Raw genomic sequence first — 23077 nt, forward strand, 5'->3', positions numbered from 1 at the left:
GCAGTTTAACATTATTATTAATGATGTCAACAAATTTCTTGAGTATATCATCTATGCATTGATAATTGCATTTTACTTAAGAGTCCTCTTTATCAATTTATTTTGGTGTATACATCTGATCCTCCTCTAAAAGTCTTTCTCTGATGTTTCATTATAGTATAAAGATGAGTCTGAGGTCTTACAGGCTCTATTTGCCAAAGCACAACCTTTAGCAAGTGCTCCCAGACAAGAGAGGCTTCAAGAACAAGCCTGACAGTGAACTATCTTTAAGCTAAAGATCAGCCTTGTTAAGAACACAGTGATTCATCACCAGAAGATTAACTATTAGCAGGTGGGCCTGGGCTGTCCAGCATTAAGGACAGAGTACAATTATTCCTTTCACATTGAGGAACTTAGGAATATGGCATCTTCCCCCAAATCTGGAAAATCTGTGTAAAAAGATTTGGTTTTCTATTCTTACTGGAGAATTCTAAATTTTTTCTTTTATGGGTGTTTGCTGTACCTTAATGTAAATTTGGGTTAAGTATTTGGTCCTGCACTCTAGGTCATCTGCTGATGTTGCATGTCCTCTGCAGCTTCTGCAAAACTCCCTCAAAATTCCTAAATAATTTCTAATGCTGAAACTGCAGTGGGGAAAGTTGTGGAGTAGAAGGGATTATCTTATCTGTATTATCACAAAGGCAAAGAAAAATGCTCTAAAAAGTTTTCTATGAAAGGAGGAATTGAAGTACAAAATATTAAAAGGGTTCCAGAAGCTATGTATGGGCTTCCAAAAAGGAGCCATTAGCAAATCAATGACTAATATTCAGTAAGAAAGAGATTTTACAAAAAAAAAAAAAAAAAAAAAAAAAGCTAATTTCATCTGTTGCTGATTTATTTTTAGTCAGATATTAAACATTTATAAATTTTAATACATCAAAACAAGTACGTGCGAAGTTACAAATCTATAAAACTTCCTTATATTACTAAGTGCATGCAAATTTCGAAGACCATTTTCCCCTGTGCGTTGTGGACTCATGCAGGAGTCCATTCAGGTGCTAAAAGCCTAAGAATGCTTTTTCCATAGAATAGGCATTTGGAATCTTGGAAAGAAACATAACACAACGGATACTACTACTCTGGGTGACAATTGTTCTGAGCAGAATTTCTACTTTACCATATCCAATAATTACTGATTTTTATAAAGAGTACCTATATGTTACAAGGAAATGCAGAATAATGATAATGAAAACCTAATAATTTATTCCATGAGAATGACTTATTCACAACTTAAACAAAAATCATTTAGACAGATCATCTCCCTGCCATCTTGCCTCTCTCCCATCCTTTTCTGAGATATGTTTTGGGGGACTGGATTAATTTTTTAAAAGCACAATTTCTTCCACAATTCTTCCATTTTAAGGATTTTTCTCTTAATCTAAGTGCTCATCCAATATTGGTTCTGCTTTATCTTAGGGGTGGAGGGAGAAGCTGTAAGTGCAACTTTTGTTTATTAAGTCATCAAACCTTAAATTCTAAAAGTCATATTATATGTTAACTGGTTCTTCTGGACTAATCAATCAGCCCTTGCCTTAACCTTATTCAATGCTGGCATTTCAGTGGACATATGGGTAAATAAATCCAGCAAGGTGCTGCCGGTACCTTAGATATTTCAGAGAGCTTCCTTAATTATCTGGAAGTATCTGCTTTGCATTTTCACCTCCTTGGGTAGAATGCATTGGTAGACATGGTTTATACTGAGCTTGAACAATATGTACATATCAAAAATGGCCTGAAATGATAACAAAAGCAACACTACTTTGCACTTGGGAGTTTCCCCAGCACAGGACACAGCTTACACAATTATGCTCATTCCACCGCAGACAAACAGACCCAGCCTCCCAACGGGATCTATTTTTGGTGCAGCCTCTGCCGAGTATGTCCCATTATACACTCCAAGAGAATATCACAGTACTCTGTGGCAATAGCTGGGCTTGATTCAGCAGCTAGAGCCTGGTCCCACACTATGGAGGGATTTCTATGGTTTGCCTAAGATTCTCCAGTCTTGTTTCAAATGATGAAAATTGTTGGAAGAGGAAAATGCATCAGGGTGTATTGAAATGTATGAATGAGTTTCCTAGACCATCTAATTGGCTATGGTATCACAGCTGATAAGACAAAGAAGAAATGGGGTTGTCTAACAAGTGTAAGTTCGCTAATCCTTTACCTACTAATTTAATGAACTACAAGCAGGGAGGAGCATTTATTTAGGTGACATTTCAGCAAGCAAAAGGACTCATGGTTGTGTCTGTTTGGAAAATGTTTTGAAATCATTTCTCTTTTGGCCTCAATCCGCTACAAGACCAGAATGGATCAGAAGTTTCCCAATAATCTCCTCCCTTGGAAAGGATACTGACAAAAGTGGCATTGATCTGACAAACGCATGATCAGAATGGTTTGGAGAGAGTGGAGGGAGGCCTGGCCTCTGGGACTGACTGTATACATTCCCCAGGGCTCATGGGTGATAAGGGCCTTAACCTAGGGGTGATAAGACAGACACAGAAATGAGAAACTGCTGCTATTTGGGCTGCCCTTGCAGACTGAAGGATTCCCTTCTCTGCAAAGATTAAGAGAATAAACATGAAGAGAGTAAACATTGGAAAGCTTCTTAGCTCACAATCAGGAAGATAAGGAAGCTGAGGAGGAGGAGGGTCACGGGTGGGGCCGAGAAGAAGGCCATGTTGTAGCTGTACTGGGCAGCTCGGTATTCGTTCTGGTACTGTGTGATGCACATCTGCTCCACCACGCGCTCCATGATCTTGATATCTGTCTCCGTGAAGTTCTCCCCCTTGCTGGTGGTGGTGGTTGTGTGCTGCTTCACGGTAATATTGACGCAGTCGTGCACAAAATTGTTCTGGTTGTTGTACTGGTCAATGGGCCGGTACATGACTTGGTTAGGGTAGCGGTACTGGTTTTCCCGATAGTAGCGGTCTTCATAGTCATTGCCAAAGTGCATGACGGGCCGGCTCATGGCGCTCCCCAGCATGTAGCCACCAACTCCTCCCACAACTGCCCCAACGGCGGCAGCCCCAGCCATTTGTTTCATGTTGGTTTTGGTTTTATCTGGTTTCCACTTCTGGTTGTAGTTGCTACCACTGTGACCCCAGCTAGATCCGCCATGTGGTTGACCCCAATTGGAACCCCCAGCATGGGGCTGACCCCAGTTGGAACCCCCAGCATGGGGCTGACCCCAATTGGAACCCCCAGCATGGGGCTGACCCCAATTAGTGCCACCTCCCTGAGGGTGCCCCCAGCCAGGGTATCGGTTGCTTCCAGCACTACCGGGCTGGCCTGGGTAGCGGTTGCTTCCTCCGCTGTTCCATCCCCCTCCAGGTCTTGGTTTTGGTTTCTTACAGAGGCCTAAGTCACTCCAGGTCACAATAAAGAGAGCCAAGATCCAGTATCCCAAGCGGATTTTTCCCATGGTAGCTGATCTGGGAGGAGAAAAAAAAAAGTCATAAAAATCACAGAAAAGGGGGGGACATTTATATGTCATGTACATTTTTTAAACTTTCATGTGTCATCAGGAAGAAGTAAGATGGTTATATAATTTAAAAATAAAATAGCAAACACTGGCTACCTTGAGTGCAACATGACACACAAACTTTTTTGATGTTCTTTTGAGGAAAACCCTTTAAAAATGACAATTAACCTTGTTTGGATTGTGGTAAACAGAGACAGGTAGCTGAGTTTAATAAGACTCATCTTCTTGAATTCAAATCTGGCCTTAAAGCTTTACCAGCTGTGTGAGCCTAAATAAACTGTTTGCCTCAGTTTCCTCATCTGTAAAGTGAGCTGAACAAAGAAATGGAAAAGCACTCCAGTATCTTTGCCCAAGAAAACCTCACATGGGTCACAAAGTCAGTAGTGACTGAAAACAACCAGACAACAACACACGTACATATACACATACACAAAATAAGTACATGTAGATATGTTATATAATGTTTTTGTATGTATATATAGCACGTACTTCGCATGTTATATAGGTTATATAATGTATGTTTAATGTGTATGTGAACACACAAACATATACATGCTATTTCTACCACCAAGCTGCATGGATCATACAATGTGCATATATACTTATACATGTATATACATAGGTATGATGGGTATACATGCATACACACAAATATGTACAACATCTAATATATGTATATATCATATACTTATATATGTGACATTATCATACATATATACTTATATGTGTGTATATATATATATATACTTATATATGTATATATCATATATATACTTATATATAGGTATACATATACCTATTTCAATATCAAACAGAAGAATAGGAGGAAACTCTACACAGCTGCTACAGAAGCCACAGGAGCTTCCTCCTACTCTTCTGTTTGACACTGAAAATCCTTCAGTCTGACTCTAAACTGTCTTCTAGACTCATTTTCCATTATTTCCCTCTGATTCACTCAACATTCCCATCAGACTGGCTTACACTTCCCTCTTCATGAAACTCCTTCTCTTTATGTAAATTGTTGGGATCTAAGAGAGATAATTCCTGGATAATTAATAATCAATTTATTAATTATGCTACCTAACAAATTGGTGATCAGTGGTTTTTCTCTAACCAAAGACATGCACGAGAGTCTCTGAAACATCCTAAATTGGGTATGTACCTCTGACAGAGAACTCTCCTGACAAGTAACTCAATCTTGACTGATGGATATTTAATGAGGAGGTAGGCTAAAGTAGTCCTTCAGCTGAGAATGTGGATTGATCATGAGCACCTCCAGCACTCTGGACAGGGGAATCCATTTCCATTCAGATCACTATGGTTGGTTTTCTGTTTCATGAACTGCTGTGTCACCCTAAACTCTAAGGGCAGGGGATACAAGGACAGGGACTACTTTCCGCAGGGTAAGAACGCACTCAGTCTGGATTTTGTTTACAATCTAAGTCTAAACAAATGGTTCTCCTAGTTGAGTGTGGTCCTGTTCAAGATTGAAGTTATGTTCCTTGAGGGTAAAGATAATCTCTTCAATTAGCCATGTCCTTCAGAGACAAGAGCTGGGCCACAAAAAGGAAATTGAGAAGAAAAGCCTGGATCCCAATTTAATAACTGCTTAGTATTAGATTATTAAAATAATTTCTCCAATAATTACCATGGTAGATAATTAAGGAAAATATTTGCTGAATCCCATTGAGAAAATAGAGCGTATATACAAAAATAAATAAAAAGTAATTGAGTAGAGAGAGAAAACTGTTAAGTGAAAAATCACAAATGGCTTCACATACAAAGTGGCATTTGAATGAAGCTTAAAGGATATGAGGGATTCTAAAAGGCCTAAGTGAGGAGGGAGTGTTATAGTCATAGGATAGCTGTGGCAGGGTATGCTGGTATAAATCTCCAGAGGGGACAATGTATTCAAGATACACTTGAGCTTAATCTATATTATTAATGTTTTGTTCATTATTTTCTTAGGTTTAGACAATCAACAAAATAATAATGTAAGCCTTAATTTGTAGCTCATTTTCTAGATGCAAATGCTTACACTGAAAATTTAACAATTGGCTCTCTCAAGCCCTGTTGGAGCACAGTCTTATTTATGTTTATACCCCATATAAGCATCTATACCATTGGTTGAAGGACCAGCACCATTGGTCATAAAGAGAGGTCTCCACACAGAAATGCCCAATATTCTCTTTGGATAACCACTTACCTTGTCAAGTATACTAATAAATTGAGAATCTTGCCAGTGGCTGGGGAGCCCAAATCTAGATGGCCTACTAATTGGGGATATGGCCCAGTGACCACAGTTATAGAGCCATTTTACCCTCACAACAGAAATGTTGACTAACCAGCACCTCCATCCTATCTAGCCCTTTGCTTAGAACTCTTAGAGAAGGAGCTGCCCACTACCTCCTGAGGTAGCTCATATACTTTTCAACTGTTCAGATTATTAAGGAAAGGGCACTCCTGCTTCAAGCCTTGGTTTTTAGTTCCTCCCTCGAGGACTGAGCAGAATCCTTAAAATCCTTCTTCCATACAACAGCCCTTTACATATTACAGGATGATTATCATATTCTCTCCAAGTCTTCTCTTCTCTAGGTCAACCATGCCCAATTGTTTCTACTAATCTCCAGTTTCTTCACCACACCTTCTCCTAGAGTCTTGTTAAAATTTAGCCTCCAGCATTTACTAAGTGTCCCTGAGCAAGTAATATAATTTATTTCAATTTCTTCAACTGTAAAATAAGGATAAAAAGAGGACCTATCTCACAGATTGTTATGAAGATTAAACTAGTTTTCTGTCAAGTTCTTAGAACTGGCACTTAGTAATTGGCGCTTAACAAATGCTTGTTTCTTCTTTCCTTCCTAACTGTCCTATCCCCAAAATTTCAAATGTCCTCTTTACCAAAACCAGTTTTTATGTGTTATATATCTTATATAGGTATATGTTTTCTTCAAGACAGAGTAAACTCTGAAGAGAGGGATGTTTAATGTTTGTCTTTGAAAAAAATAGTGAGCAAACAGAGACAGAGAGGAGAGAGAGGAAGGGGAAGGGAAGAGAAAAGAGAGAGGGAGAGAAAGGAGGGAATGAGAGACAGAGAGGGAGGGAGGGAAAGGAGAGCGGGGAAGGGAAACACAAAGAGAGACAGAGAGGGAGAAAGGAAGAAGGGAGGGAGAGATAAAAAAGAGAAAGGGTAGGGAGGGAGAAAGGGGAGAGGGAGAGAGGGAGAAGAAAGGGAGAGGGAGAGAGAAGAAAGGGAGAGGGGAGAGGAGAAAGAAAGAGGGAGAGAGAAAAAGAGAGGGAGAGAGAAAAAGAGAGGGAGAGAGAAAAAGAGAGGGAGAGGGGGAAATAGAGTGAGACAGAAAGAGAGAAGGGAAGAGGGGGAGAGGAGGAGACAGAGAGAGACAGAGAAAAAGGGGGAGGGGGGAGAGAGGGAGAGAAAGAGAATGATTGGGAGACTAGTGATACCTTAGACAGTTCCTTATCCTAAATAAAACATGACAAAATTACTTTTTAAATAATGGTCATTTCCAATGTTTACACCACCAATATGCCCTCTCTCAAAAATAGTAAACACAGGTCCTTTATCTCTTTTTTTTTTTTTTTTTAAAGGTCCTTTATCTCTTGCCAGTAGATGGATTAACCACTTTAATCACCTACAGTTTTACTGTTATGAACAAAAGGGAGTTGGCAAGAGCATGGAGATTAATATAGTTATTCATTTCTTCACTACTTTAGGGATCAGTGATCAAACCCTCTGAAGCAGATTAAAACCCCTCTATAAGTTAGTGGAAAGCCTTTCAGAATTGCAACTTATGAGATTGGGGGGTGGGGGTGGGGAGAAAAATCAGCACCCTGGGGTGAATTTGGTCAACCTTTTTAAGTTTAGTTAGATTGATCTTTGGACAAGATATCCAGTCCATTGCTAGGCAAGCTCTTGATGTCCATCCTTTTTGATTAGACCTGGCAGATGAGATGATAAACAGGTTATAGCCTTTAAAAAGTCTTCTAGGTTATGAGGAGACAAGAAGAGCAAATTCTAAGTAGAATCCATGGATCTGTATTAATTGAACAAATATTAACTAAATATCTGACTACAGTTAAAATAATGTATTGTAGGAGGCCTTTTCCTGTCCTCTTTTCCACCCTGAGAAGGTCTTTCCACTCAACTTGTATATCTCTTACATGTTCTTGGTTAAGGATGTGCAGTCTCCTGCATTAGAACATAAGCTCTTTGACAGCAGAGATGACCTTTCTTGTTATCTCCTCTGCTTAATACAGTGCCTAACACATAGTAAGAACTTTTCTGACTGACTGACTATACATGTTAATGACTTATTCACTAATAGTCTTCTAGGACCATTAGAAAATCCCAGTGGAGCTTTCCACAGAGATATTAAAACAACAGCTGAAAAACCCAAACCAAAACAACCTCCACTATTTACTCAAAAATTATACTCACCATTCTTCCTTTCTGTTTTCAACCTGCTTTACCCATCTTTCTGCCTCTCTTTTCCAAGTTTTTGTATATCATGGTGACTGAATATTCATTTAGTAACAATAACAAAAATTCTACCTGTTAGATATTCACTTAGAAAAGATCCCCCTCTTTTAGTTGGAAACAAAATGAATGTCTATTAACTGGGGGTTTGGCCAAACAAATTGTGGTATGTGAATAATGGAATATTATTGTGTGGTAAGAAATTATGTGTATGCATGTAAAATGTATGGTATTGCCTGTCGTCGGGGGGAGGGAATAGAGGGAGGGGGGGTAACTTGGAAAAATGAATACAAGGGATAATATTATAAAATATATATATATATATAATAAAAAAAAATTGAAGCTATGAAGATGAAAAAAATTAAGATTAATAATGCCCACCAAAAAAAAAAAAAAAAAAAAAAGAAATTATGTGTATGGTGAAAACAAATGCAGAGTAAAGTAAGCAGAGCAAACATGATTAAAATGTATCCTTTTGATTCTAGTTCTATGAGGCCTATAATCTGTGAGTCTCCTCATATTAGGCTATGGCCTATCTACTGGGGTAATGGGAATTTTAGTGAGGTGAGAGGATAGAGGAAGGAAGGAGGGGACACTTTTGTTAGCAACAACTTATTGGAGATGTAGAGGCCCATGATACAACTAATCCCCAATTCTGGGGTAGTAGTAGCAGAGGTTCTGACAGCTTGGGGGTTAGGCATGAAGGGAAAAGCATGCCATAAAGAGATACAAAGGACCCTGAGGAGAAGAAGAGCACAGAATATTGGAGTTGGATGGTCCTCTGAATTCTTAATCCAAGATCCACAGACTCCTCATTCAAAAGAGTTCATGGATATATTTCAAGAAATCCATGAACTTGGATTGGGGTTGAAAATTACATTTTTTAATCTTTAATTTCATTAACTGAATTTAGTATTGGGACAAGTCAGATGGTGCAGTGGATAGAGCACCAACACTGGAATAAGGAGGGCCTGAGCTCAAATCTGAACTCTAACACTTAACACTTATTAGCTATATGACTCTGGGCAAATCACTCAACCCCAATTTTGAAAAGGAAAGGAAAAGGGAAAGGGAAAGGGAAAAGACAAGGGAAAGGGAAGAAAGGGAGAGGGAAGAAAAGAAAAGAAAAGAAAGGGAAAGAAAAGAAGAAATTTAGAATTTTTTCAATTATGAATATAGACAACAAACCACACCTGAATTTACAGTATTTGTAACAATTTTTTTTAAACATTTGGGAACTATATTTCAATATAAGTGATTTCTTTAGCCATCCTGTATATTTTGTTTTATGCCTTCAAAAACATTCCTAGATATGGTCAATGGGCATCACTAGACTGTCCAAGGGGTTGATGATGAGGAAAAAAGGTTAATAATTCCTATTTAGTCTAACCTATGGCTGAGCAGAAATTTTTTCTGCTATACCACTGAAAAGTGGTCATCCAACCTGTATCTGAATCATTTCCACAGATGGAGAAACTCATTACTGCCTGAAGCAATAGTAGCTCTAGTCGTCAGAAAGGCTTTCCCGAGTCTGAATCAGTTTTGTCTCCCTATTGCTCCAAGTTTAGAACAAGGGAAATGGAATTCTTTTTTAAATTAATCAATTTATTCTAATATATATTACTTTATGAATCATATTGGGAGAGAAAAATCTGAACAGGAAAAACCATGGGAGAGGAAAAACAAAACAGAAAAAAGAAGTAAACATAGCATGTGTTGATTTACATTTCATCTTCATAGTCCTTTTTCTGGATGCATATGATATTTTCTGTCCAAAGTCTTTTGGTATTGTTTTGGATCACTGACCTGCTGAGAAGAATCAAGCCTTTCATAGTTGATCATTGTATATTCTTGCTGTTATTGTGTACAATGTATTCTTGGTTCTATTTGTTTTGCTCAGCATCAGTTCATGTTAATCTTTCCAGGCCTTTCTAAAATCAGCTTGTTCATCATTTTTTAGAGAACAATAATATTTCTACTACATTCTTATACCACAGCTTATTCAACCATCCTCCAACTGATAGACATCTACTCTCTTTCTAATTCTTACCAAAAAGAGAGCTTTTACATACATTCTTTTATATGTGAGTCCTTTTCTGTCCTTTATCATTTCCTTGGGATATAGACCCAGTAATAATACTGCTGGATCAAAGAATATGCAGAGTTTTATAGCCCTTTGGGCATAGTTCAAAATTGTTCTCCAGAATGGTTGGATCAGTTCACAATTCCTTCAACAATGCATTATTGTCTGAGTTTTCCCACATTCCCTCCAACCTTTATCATTATTTTTTCCTGTCATCCTAGCTAATCTGAGAGGTATGAGATAGTATCTCAGAGTTGTTTCATTTTGCATTTCTCTAATCAAGAGAGATTTTGAATGTTTTTTCATTGGAATATAGATGGCTTTAATTTCATCATCTAAAAATTGTTCATATCCTTTGACCATTTATCATTTGGGATATGACTTGTATTCTTATAAATTTGACACTGTTCTTTATATATTTTAGAAATGAGACCTTTACATTTCCAAAATATAGAGAATTGATCCTAATTTATGAGAAATCAAACCATTCTCCAATTGATAAATGGTCAAAGGATATGAACAGACAATTCTCAGATGATGAACTTGAAATTATATCCACTCATATGAAAATGTTCCAAATCACTACTGATCAGAAAAATGCAAATTAAGACAACTCTGAGATACCACTACACACCTGTCAGATTGGCTAAGATGACAGGAACAAATAATGATGAATGTTTGAGGGGATGTGGGAAAACTGGGACACTGATACATTGTTGGTGGAGTTGTGAAAGAATCCAGCCATTCTGGAGAGCAATTTGGAACTATGCCCAAAAAGTTATCAAACTGTGCATACTCTTTGATCCAGCAGTGCTACTACTGGGCTTATATCCCAAAGAAATACTAAAGAGCGGAAAGGGACCTGTATGTGCCAAAATGTTTGTGGCAGCTCTTTTCGTAGTGGCTAGAAACTGGAAGATGAATGGATGTCCATCAATTGGAGAATGGTTGGGTAAATTATGGTATATGAATATTATGGAATATTATTGTTCTGTAAGAAATGACCAGCAGGAGGAATACAGAGAGGCTTGGAGAGACTTACATCAACTGATGCTGAGTGAAATGAGCAGAATCAGAAGATCGCTGTACACTTCAATGTTGTATGAAGATGTATTCTGATGGAAGTGGAAATCTTCAATATAAAGAAGATTCAACTCACTTCCAGTTGATCAATGATGGACAGAAATAACTATACCCAGAGAAGGAACACTGGGAAGTGAATGTAAATTGTTAGCACTACTGTCTGTCTACCCAGGTTACTTATACCTTCAGAATCTAATACTTAATGTGCAACAAGAAAATGGTATTTACACACATATATTGTATCTAGGTTATACTGTAACATATGTAAAATGTATGGGATTACCTGTCATTAGGGGGAGGGAGTGGAGGGAGGGAGGGGATAATTTGGAAAAATGAATACAAGGGATAATATTATTTAAAAAAATTACTCATGCATATATACTGTGAAAAAAATTATAAAAAAAAAAAGAAATGAGACCTTTATCAGAAATGCTAGCTATAAAGATTTTTTCCAAGTTTTGTACTTCTTTTAATCTTGTTTCTGTTGGTTTTGTTTGTGCAAAAACTTTAATTTAATGTAACCCAAGGAAATGGAAATTTCTTAAAAATAAATATTTTTAAGCAGCTAAAATCCTAACCTGCCTCTTAAAAGATTCGATAGGAAGATCTCCTCTCCTCTGTAGATGAGCCCTGAGAAGAAAAGGGGACCCTTATACCCCATTGTCCCCATTCGGGGATGTCTGAGATGTAGAAAGAAGGACTTTCTCCCAGTCCAGCACTAATTTCTATGATATGCACCAAGAGTAAGTACTCTGATTGGTGAAATCAACCCATAGCATTTTTCATTTGTCCTTGGTTTACTTGTTGGTTTTTTTTCTCCTTTCCTCTGATGTACAATTTAAAGGATCATAAGAGTATAGATCTACAGCTAGAAAGGAATCCCTCTTAATTTACAGATGCAGAAAATGAGGCTTGGAGAAACTAAGTGATTTTCCCAGTCACAAAGAAAGTAAATGACCAAGTCAAGATTTGAACACACTGTCCTATTTCCAAATCCAATGTTCTTTCTGTTGTACCATGATTTTATAATCCCAGGAAGAGAAGAAGTCATTTCTTATCTAATGAAGCCACAGCTAATTCCATCATTCCTTGACTTTCGGCTTTGGTCCAACAAGTAAATATTTAATTAAGTCTTTTCTTTGGGGTAAATTACTGTCCTAGGCCTTGAGGGTAAATAGTCAAAGTGAAAAGCAGTTCCTACCCCCAAGGAGCAGACAGTTTGCTGAAGGTAGACTATATGAAATGAAAGAACAAGAAATAGACAGCAGAACTCTGTCCTCTTTTGGTGTTTTCAGTATGTAAAGGGAACCAAAGGCCCCAGCCTAAGTATGCTTGTCATGGGCTTTCATAGGACTTAAGGGAGGACATCATGGATAAAAACTTGAGAGGATGAGAAAGGTATGGATAAACCACTAGAAAAGTAACCTATGTTGATAAAGTAAAAAATCCATGTCAATCAACAATCAACAAGCATTTATTAAATACTTATTATGGATTAGGGGATACAAAGAAAGGGGAAAAAAATAACGTGCACTGAAGAAGCTTATATTCTAATGAGTCTAGACTTAGGAAGCATTTTGCAAACCTTAAAGCCTGTACCATCATCACTGGGGTAACTAGATAGCATAGTGTATAGAGTGCATTTATTAAGTACCTAATATTTGCCAAGCATTGTTATTTTTTTTTTTTTTTGGAGGCTGGGGTTAAGTGACTTGCCCAGGGTCACACAGCTAGGAAGTGTTAAGTGTCTGAGACCAGATTTGAACTCGGTTCCTTCTGAATTCAAGGCTGGTGCTCTATTCACTGAGCCACCTAGTTGCCCCTTATTGTGCTAAGTATTTTACAAATAAATGGGGAAAGGGCATTTAACTAGGGTTTTCTTTGGTATTCTACATTTGAGGTAGCCTGTGTAGTATCCTTAGAGGGCCCAGAGTTACAAAGATTCCTCTTCCTGACTTCAAATCTGATCTCAAACACTTAGTAGCTGTGCAACCCTGGGAAAGCCATTGCTGGCCTCAGTTTCTTCATCTGTAAAATGAACTGGAAAAAGAAATGACCAACCACTCCAGTATCTTTGCCAAGAAAACCCCAAACGGGGTCAGGAAAAATTAGACTAGACCCAAATGGCATAACACAGCTAGCAGCAACAGCAGCTAGGGAGCTCAGTTATGAGTCACACAGAAAGTGGGATCTGAGAAGTTTTAAAGGAATTCAGAGAAACTGAGAGGTATAGTGGAGAGGACAGAGCATGCTGGACAGAGATGAAGAGATGGGGGCAGGAGAGTACTGTTGGGAGAATTACATGTAGGCCAACACTAAATAATTGTAAAATAAGCGGAGAAGGAGACTAGGGAATAAACATACTGAAAAGGTAGGTATCATGGCTGTCTTTAAGAGCTCAAAGCATATGAGCCCTTTAATATCAGAAGCGAGATAAATGAAGTAGCCCCTCATTCAGACATCCCTGCTTACTTAGCCACTGGCTGTGATCCTCTAGCTTATACCCATTCCCAAGATTATAAATCATTGCTTCTTGCTCAACAAGGACATTTCTGCAACATGGCAGAAAACTTATTGTCCACCAAAGGTCAAGGTGGCCTGGGTCCTCCCTCTTGGCAGAATCCCATAACTTAGCAGGTAGGGTCAAAGTCAGCTAGCTCAGTAACTTGGCAACTAAACTCAAGCCACCTCCTTGTTTTCCAGGTAACTCAAATAGTTAATGTAATATTTCAGCATCTCCTTTAGCATTCTATGATTGTGGTTGGCTGCATGGGATCTTTAATTTTACAGGAGGTGACAGGGGCACACACGTGACTTCACATGGAGCAGAGTCTACTAGACATTTAATAGCACTATAATGTGGTCACCCAATAACTTTGCATGGAGAAGTGCTTTGAATATTTAATGCTGCTACTGTTGCCATGCAACAAGGAAGGTGGACATTGGAACTGATGTTGGCAAATCCAGTCTGAGGTTTAAATGAAAACATGGTAGAGAGAAAAGAGCACACTAAGGCTAGAACCAAAAAGACTTGCATTCAAATCCAGACTTTCACACTTGCTAGCTGTGTGACCCTGGGAAAATTATTGAACTGTGAAATCATCTATGAAATCAAGATAATTTCTCTAGTACTTTATAGGAACATTATAAAGCTAAAAGGAAGCAGTTATGTAAAGTGCTTTGCAAATCTTAATGTGCTACCTCATCAGCTATTATTGGAACAGATTTCACAAAACCTCTTTATTTTCTGTCATCATTATTAGGGCATAAATCTTTACTCAATGAGAATTGAAAAATACATAATTAAGGGAAGTATTTTTGGAGGAGAATTCATTTTTAAATCCCATCTGTTTAAAATCAAATTAACATACAGAAAACATACAATGGAGATACTGTGGTCCAAGAGAAAGAGCCCTGGCATTGAAGTCAGAGAAATGGGTTAAAATCTAGCCTCTACCAACTCCATGTAGAACCAATCATTTAACCACTCTGGGCCTGTTTTCTCATTTGTACAATGAAGGGGTTAGACTACAGGTTTGAGAGCTTCTGGTCCTTTCCAGCTAGCTCCCTCATTAATCACAGATAAAAACTATATATAAAAAGAAAGGAGTAAGAGGGTCTCTAAGGATAAGAGAATAATTGATTGAAAATTAGAGAGCATTCTAAAGCACTTCTAGTGCAAGCCCCCTTTTATAGATGAAGAGACTGAGACTCAAATCAATAAGGCAAAATCATCCAGGTGGTAAATGGCAAAGTTAAAGCTGAAAATTGGTTCTAAGGGAGTTTTACTGTGGCTATCCCTATTCCAGACTTTCTTGTAACACTAGTTTTTTAAAAAAACTAATTTTTAAAACAAACTTTTTCAATATTCAGAACTTAACAAACTCAAGCATTTTCATATACACAGAAAAATGAAAAAGAAGATTGTACAGAAAGCTACAAATCTTTTTTACTGCTTATTTGTGACTTCTTCTGAACCATCTCCTATTTAAGGCATTTTTTTTTTAATGCTACACATTGTCTTCTTTCTCTTCTGCTTTTGGGTCCTTAGATACCTCCTCCTCCCACATCTATGCCCCAACTAAGAAACAAACAAACAAACAAAAACTCTGGAACAAATATAGCAGGAAAGTTCTGAGACCTTTTGCTCTATCCCAGTTCAATGGGACTTGGGAGACATTCTGGAAGACGGAATGTCATTTCTCTCTCTCTCCTCTCTCCTTTCTCCTCTTTTCTCCCTCCCTCCCCCTTTTCCTCTCCTCTCCTTCCCTCTTTTTCTCCCTCTCTCTCTCTTTCATTCTTATCTCTCACTCACTCTCTGTACCCTTCACAAATATTTATGGTATGTACTATATATAGATGCAGGCAGCTCAAAGAGTTGGACATAAACAACTGAATAACAGCTACATATGGATAAATGTCTATATATTGATATTCAAATACAATATGTATTGTATATACAGGCATCTAGGTGTATATATAGTACATTCACAAATATTTATGGTGGATAAAATTTCTATATGGGACAGTCAGGTAGTGCAGTAGATCTCTATCTCTTTCACTTTTGCTGAGCCTAGATTCAGAAAGATTCCTCTTCACAAGTTTAAATCTGGCCTCAGACACTTACTGTGTGACCTTGAACAGGTTTCTTAATACTATTTCCCTCAATTCCTCATCTGTAAAACAAGCTAGAGAAGGAAATGGCAAACTACTCCAGTATCATTGCTAAGAAAACCTCAATGGGGTCACAAAAATTGGACAGGACTGAAAAAAGACAAAAATGTATATATATAAATGTGTATACAAATTTATATACATAAGTATGTATACCTATATATATAATCTATACTCATATATATTTTACACACTACAAATATTTGTGTATATATGGCTATAGAGGGATGTTTCTGTCTCTATGCATACATATATACACACACACACATATACATATATAAAAAATTTTAAAAGAAAAAAATACCAAAAAATTAGCAAAAAAAATTTGAATTTTCTTTATTGTTCAGAAAGAAAAATATGCAAGATTCTCTTATTATGCAGCAACTTCTTAATTCTTCTTACATGTTGCTAGCTTGTTATTTAAGGAAGGGTTGGGAGCAGAGGGAACTGACACTGCACAGGGAGTGTCTCCCAGGCCTGGTCACCAACTGAGACATTGAATCAAGGGCTCTGGGAAGTCTTTAGGGAATCTGCCTACAAAGCCAAACTGTGAGCCTAGGAGTTTTCTGTGTTCTATTTTAGCATCCTTATCTTGGCTTATTTGCTTTCTTGCTTTTACACTCTCGGTCTGAAACAAAGATTTATTTATAAAAAGTTTCTAATTTTTTTTTTTTCTTTTTGGTAGTCTGGTCAAATCTAGGGACCCCTTCTCAGAATAATGTCTTTAAATGTGTACATGTACACATACACACATGAAAACCAGTTATATATATACTGAGAGTCCATATGTGGTAAGTTGCCTATGTTTGATATAGTTTTTAGACATATTTTTAAAAACAACAGTAACAACTACAAAACCAACTTCAGGGATCCTAGGTTAAGAAGCCCAGATTTATTGGGCAGAAAAAGATATATTGAGTAGAAATTGAGAATCTATGGGAAGCTTCATGTATTGGAGTATGACAGAAGTGTCTACCCAAGTCTGTATCTCTAAATTGTATTATGATCTTTTTTGTAAATGTATTGGACTAATATGCTCCAAGACAGCAAAGTCTATGTCTTTATTTACATGTTATTTCTTACCCAGTGACCCAAATTCTGCCATGCTAGGAAGAAGACTCTTAATGTTTGTTAAACTGAATTTGTTTGAAAGTTTACTACATGTTAGGATTAGAGTTATAGCTATCCCTTCCACATCATGCTTTTGATAATACTCAAAGTTAGTATAAAAAATTAAATGAGAATTTGGGGATGAATTTTGCAAAAGCTGCATTTTACAATAAGGAATTGTAAACACAACTAATAAAGAATAAGTCAGACTACTTCTTGGGTATGAAGGGAAGGCCAAAATATTTTATGTGGATTTCCAGATGGGGGAGATGGGGTATCATCCCCCTAATTCCACCCTTCTCTCCATCTCCAGCCAATGTGGAAGGGATTACTGTACTTAAAATTCTTTGGCCCATTTCCTTTTCTGTGCTGGTCACAAGCCTGGTTCTTTTTTCACTAATTTGGTTCAAGAAACTCATTAGCTTCCAATGTGGGGGTATGCATACATACATGCACACATACACATATAAACACACACACACAGGTTCATTAAGGCTGCAGAAATCTGTTTTCTCTGTTACAGTGAAGTGATTTTTCAGTGGGAATATTAGTATCTGTACTTTCTGATCCATTGATCCATTCATTTAAATGCAAAACTTTGGGGTGATCTTTGACTCCTTTCTTCTGCTTCCCCAAATTCAATCTTGATGATTTCGTGCCCATAATATTTGTCCCATCTGCCTTTTTTTTCCCACTCACTCAGGCACCAGATGAGTTCAGGCTTTTGTGTCAACTAACCAGCAATGCCTGCCAATTTCCACTGCTTCCAGTATCTTCCCTCCCATATCCATCCTCTACACAGCTGTCAAAATGACTTCCTAAAAGTATATCTCACCTTGCCATTCCTCTGCTCTAAAATACCTAGTGGTTTTCCAATGCCTCTAGGATGAAATAAGAATGTCTTTGTATCTGGAAAGCACAGAGAAGGGTAGGCCAATATGAAGCATACTTCAAAACTAAACTAAAAGATAGTTAAAGATTAAAAGTGCTGCTATTAGGTGAAGGGCATATAATATCAGAATTTGTATTTGATTCTAGAATCAAAAAAACAAAAAGCCCAGTAGCTTTGGAGTCGGAGGGATAGAAGCAGCCTGACAGTTATGTGGTGAAGGGACTGGACAGGTGAGGTTCTGGAGTAAAGAAGCCTAATCAAAACCCTGCTTCAACAATCCAAATAGTTGAGAAGAGAATGAACTAAGGCGGAATCTCTGGAGTGGAGAGGGCTTCAATCCCAATCCTATTAACTCAAGATCTCCTAGAGGCCAGAAGCTTTTCCTTTATCCAGATCTCTGACTCAATACATAACTGGGTCTAACTCCAGCCTCTCGCCCATCCCCTAATCCCAAACTGCTATCTGAGAAACAAGACCACGGATGGAGTAGGAATCAGTAGATCCTGATTCGAAACCTGTCTCTTATGTATTACCTGTGTAATCCCGGATCAGGACCCCACTTTGACAATCTGGCAAAATCCATGGAACTCTTCTCAGAATAAAGTTTTTAAATGTATCTAACATATGCAATTTAAAAAATCAATTATACTGAAATATACTGAATTTTTTAAAAAGATATCTTTAAAGTCTCCTTCAATTTAAAATCAGTCATGCTGGAAAGGTACCTTAGAAATTTCGGGTCGGGCAGCTAGGTGGCGTAGTGGATAGAGCACCAGCCTTGAAGTCAGGAGGACCGGAGTTCAAATCCGATCTCAGACACTTAATACTTCCTAGCTCTGTGACCCTGGGCAAGTCACTTAACCCCAACCTAAAAAAAAAAAAAAAAAAAAAAAAAAATTTCGGGTCCATCTCTTCTCGGGTCTTTTTTTTTAAAGAGGTGACTTGCCTAATTAGGTTACACAGCTCCTAAGTGTATGAGACTGAATTCGAAGTCACGTCTCTTCACATCTCTTCATCATACCAAAGCCATCCTTACCATGGGAGATTCCTTAAACTAAGTTTTTTCCTTTCCCATTCACAAGGACCTTGCCACTCATCCCCATCTTTCTTTTAAATTAATCCTTCCACTCCCAGATCCCGATTCCTCCTACTTTCCAGCTTCTTCTACAAGCCGTTTCTATTTCTCGAAACCCCTCCCCTCCATCAGCCCGCACCCAAGGCGCTCTAATGTTTCATTCTAGGAGCTGCCATCAATTAACGGGCGTGGTCCTTCCTGCCACCGCCCCCACCCGCTTCCTCACCTGGCTTGCCCACAACCTTTCCTTCTGCTGAGAGATCTCAAAGCGCCCTAAACCTTGGGAGGATTTCTCTGCGCCTTCCGCTAAGATCTGCGGACCCTCTTTTCCTCTAAATTCTTAGTTAGGATGGGTGGGGAGCAGATGCTGGGGTAAGGAAGGCGTGGACATCCCTTTGCTGGGTTTGGGCATGGGCTCTCTGACTCTAAGAATTAGAGGTCCGGCCGGGCCCAACAAAACATTTCGTTGTTGCTGCTGCTACTACGCATTTCATTATTCTCGCCGGCTTTTACTTCTCTTCTGCCCTCCCCAGAATACATTACCACAGAGCCTTTCTCCTCCCTCCTCCAAAACATGTCATTGCCCATCCAATCTTACATTTTGCCTCTTCCTTTAATTCTCAAATGCATAACTCTTATCTGCAAAATGTGAGATTTAGACCACATAATCTCCAGGGCCCAGTTCCCACACTCTGATAGTTTGCAGCAAAACATACCAACAGAGATGCTACAATCTGCTGTCGCGGTAATATCTTAGAATTTGCCAAGTGCTTTTATGATCTCATTTAAGCCTCAAAATAACCCTGTTGGAGAATATGTTTGCAACAGAGTATCAGACCTGTAAGTAGGTTTCACTGACTAGAGAAATGGGAGTAGGCCCCATGACACAGTTTGTCCCTTTCTGTCATCCAATAAAACTGCTAAGCTAACAGGATAAGAGCCAGAAAAGATTTTGGGTCATCTGATCTAAAATCTTTAAAAAGGAGACAAGGCCCTTGTAGTTCAAAGAGACACAATCAGCTAGCTGGGCAGTGCTGGATCTGAAACAGGGGTGTGTTTCCATGACCCTTCCTTGCTACCTACTATCAATTTAGAATCCATCTCTATCAGAGCGATCCACACCTTTATGTAGATGGAATATCGTCATACTCCACAGCATCCCACCACTCGCTCATACAATCACAAGGTAGTCACTCCTTTAACAGCAACTGGCCCAATCCCAAACACCGCTCCTTCCCATCTTAAAGCAAACACACCTGTTCTCAAGACCTCTGATGGTACCCATTTCTGAAATCACCCTTCCCCCAGCAATTGGCACAAACCTTCCCAATTGCCCAAAGTTCCCCCATTGTTAGGTAAAACAAAATATTTCCTTCAGCAGATGCCCACGCAAACAATTCTCAGTAATTGCCTGCATGGCGTAATACAGGTATCATCAGCCTCGTTTCATTTAATCATAATCCCAGGTGCACTCAAAAAAAAAAAAAAAAAAAATCAGGGCCAAGTTGGAGAGGTCTATGGGCTTGTTTCCTTCACACGTACTACCCACGCAGGACAGCAAAACAACTATTCTGTAGCACTGGTGTCCCCTCGGAGAGAAAAAGAGACAACCGCCATCTCTCCCGCTGAAAGGAGCCCTCAATTTGGCTGTACCCTCGCCTGGGTTCCATCCTACGCCGGCTAGAACGCCTAGTTCTTATCCTCTCGAAAACAAACCCTTCCCTAGGATACTCAGTTGCAGAGGCACAGGTAATCTAGGCTTCCAGAGGGTCTAAACCGGGGGTGGATGGTCCCTTTTTTCTGAAAAGGAGGAAAAGACTCACCTTCCTTTGGATCCAAACAACGCAGAGTCCGCAGGAGGGAGGCTGGGGGTTCTGGGAGCTCGCAGATGGTCAGCAGCCGCGCCGTTGTGTGCTCTTAACTGTCAGAAGACCGAGGACCGTCTGGAGCGAGGACTGGAGCACTGGGAGGAAGAGAAAAAAGAATTCCTCGCCTCCAATGGCTTTGGCCGCAGCTCCTCCCGTCAGCCAATCGCAGAGCCCTCCCGCTGATTGAGCAAGAGGCCCATGAATCACCCCGCCCCGGCCGGAGCGCCTGCAAGGAATCACATGAGAAAGGGCTGGCCTTCATTTGAAGACAGATCTGTCATTAGCAAAAGCTGACAGCTCCATCCCCACCCCCTCTGTGCCCTCCGCCTCCTGAATTACAGCGCCTTCACGGTTAATGGCTGGTCAACATGTTCAGCCAGAGATGCCTATTTATAAGGGATTATTCATTAGCTATAAAAACAACGGGGGAATCGGGAGTTGGCAAGAAGTCACAGCTGCGGATTTACGGGACTAAAATGATTCAGGAGAGCAAAGTCTTGGAGCTGGAGGCAATTTCTGTTACTTTTGTAATCAGGGAGATGGGGTTGGGGGAGTGGGTTCGGGCTTGGAACCAACGAGTTAGGTTTAGAAATCTCATTTTTATTGAGACCGTTTGTTTTTACATCACCTTCATTTCAGAATCTCTACCTCTCCTCCCCGTTCATCATTTCCTTGTTTAAAAAAAAAAAGAAAAAGGAAAAAAATCAAGAAAACCAAGTTTTTGAAATTTGTAACAGACTTGGCAGAGAAGTAATAATACTAAAAGTTGACAATGGTTTTCCAATGAATGATGATTACACAGATAAAGAATTTCCATTATACTTTTACATGACCCATTCTTTCTACTTTAGGTTTTATCCTACTCAGAGGAGGAGCCATAATACTTTCTTCCTTTATGAAACACATTGAATTAGATTAGATGACTTCTATGATTCTTCCAGCTCCAGTGCAAAAGGAAATGATTGGTTTTTTAAAAAATATGTTTTATTATAAACAAAAGACAATTTTAACATCAACAAACCCCAAGCCTTAATTATCTATATAACCGAAGGATTCACTTTATCTTTCTGATACTTTGTGTCTATTTCTGTTTCAACACGTTTTTGTTTGTTTATTTGTTTCTTCCAGACTTAAGATTTCATCCCTGCAGGGGAAACTCCTTGTGAGAAAAGTCCCTCTGGCAAGTCAGGTCATCAAAATTACTGCATTTACTCTTCTTTTACTCCGGTCTAAGAACCACTGAGAGGTGACTTTCTCAGAATAGAGTAGCCAGTTCTTATCAGTGGCTGATTTTGACCCTAGGTGCTGCTAAGAGCAAAACCAGCTTCTACTTATCAATTGGTTTCACAACATTCTCTTAATAAATTCCAATAGCTCCCCCATAACCTACAAGATCAAATATACCTCCCTTTATTTAGCGCTTAAAACCCTTAGCAACCTGGACTTTATTAACATTTTACTCCCTTTCATGTACACTGTGCTCTAGCCAAATTAAACTGCTCTTTATTCAAGGTCCTCCATCTGTTATCTCTGGAATATACTTTCTCCTCACACCCTCCAATTCTCTGAATCTCCAGTTCCTTCCTGCCTCAACTCCAAGGCCATTTTTTATTTCTAATGTCTTTTAGCTGCTAATACATTTCCTTCTAAAACATCAAGTATTTATATTTTTATGTCTATATGTTTGTGTGTCTAAAACACAAATATCTAATATTGTATATATTATATTTATAATATATAACATAATATACAACACTTTTTTCTTGTCTTTATTTTTCTGATTACATGTCAGAAAAAATTTTGACATTCATTTTAAATAAAATTTTGAATTGCATATTTTCTCCTCTCTAAGAGAATGAACAATTTGATATATCATATATGTGCAGTGATATAAAACACATTTCCATATTAGTCATGTACAACAATGATTGTTGATTGAATAGAGACCATCCACTCTAACTCCCTCATTTTTTACATAAGAAAATTGAATCCCAAAGAGACTCACTGATTTCCCTGCTGTTACACAGATAGGAAATAATAGAGTCAAGATAGTTCTTCATGATTCCAAATCTAGTATATTTCCACTGGATCAGTTTTCTTCCCATTGACTAGTCCATACCCTCCTCACCCTAAATATTTTTTACAGAGAAGGAAACTTTCTTGCTAGATCTCCTTCATCACTGTCATGGAAAATCTTTAGTAAGGACATAGCTCTGGGTTTTATGCCTATGCCTAACCTAACTGCCTAAGGGCATCTAGGTGGTGTAGTGG

General features: G+C 38.6%; 1 protein-coding gene across 2 annotated transcripts; it reads right to left on the minus strand.

Annotated features, from left to right (window-relative positions):
* Positions 1-856: 856 nt before the first annotated feature.
* On the minus strand, positions 857-21143 carry PRNP (prion protein (Kanno blood group)). Of its 2 annotated transcripts, XM_074287169.1 has the most exons (3): positions 20762-20908; positions 18589-18731; positions 857-3473 (listed from the first exon to the last, which is right to left on the minus strand). In XM_074287169.1, the coding sequence occupies exon 3, from the start codon at positions 3461-3463 to the stop codon at positions 2648-2650; it is 816 nt and encodes a 271-aa protein (XP_074143270.1). In that variant the 5' UTR covers positions 3464-3473; positions 18589-18731; positions 20762-20908; the 3' UTR covers positions 857-2647. The 2 variants fall into 2 exon arrangements, with proteins under 2 accessions (XP_074143270.1, XP_074143269.1); XM_074287168.1 differs by lacking the exon at positions 18589-18731 and having other exon boundaries at positions 20762-21143.
* Between the last annotated feature and the right edge of the window lie 1934 nt (positions 21144-23077).

This window comes from Sminthopsis crassicaudata, chromosome 2 (assembly GCF_048593235.1).
Source record: "Sminthopsis crassicaudata isolate SCR6 chromosome 2, ASM4859323v1, whole genome shotgun sequence".
NCBI classification, from domain to species: Eukaryota; Metazoa; Chordata; class Mammalia; order Dasyuromorphia; family Dasyuridae; genus Sminthopsis; species Sminthopsis crassicaudata.

Bases quoted from the DNA above. Each gene is read 5' to 3' on its own strand.
- PRNP (XM_074287168.1), bottom strand. From the start codon at position 3,463: ATGGGAAAAATCCGCTTGGGATACTGGATCTTGGCTCTCTTTATTGTG.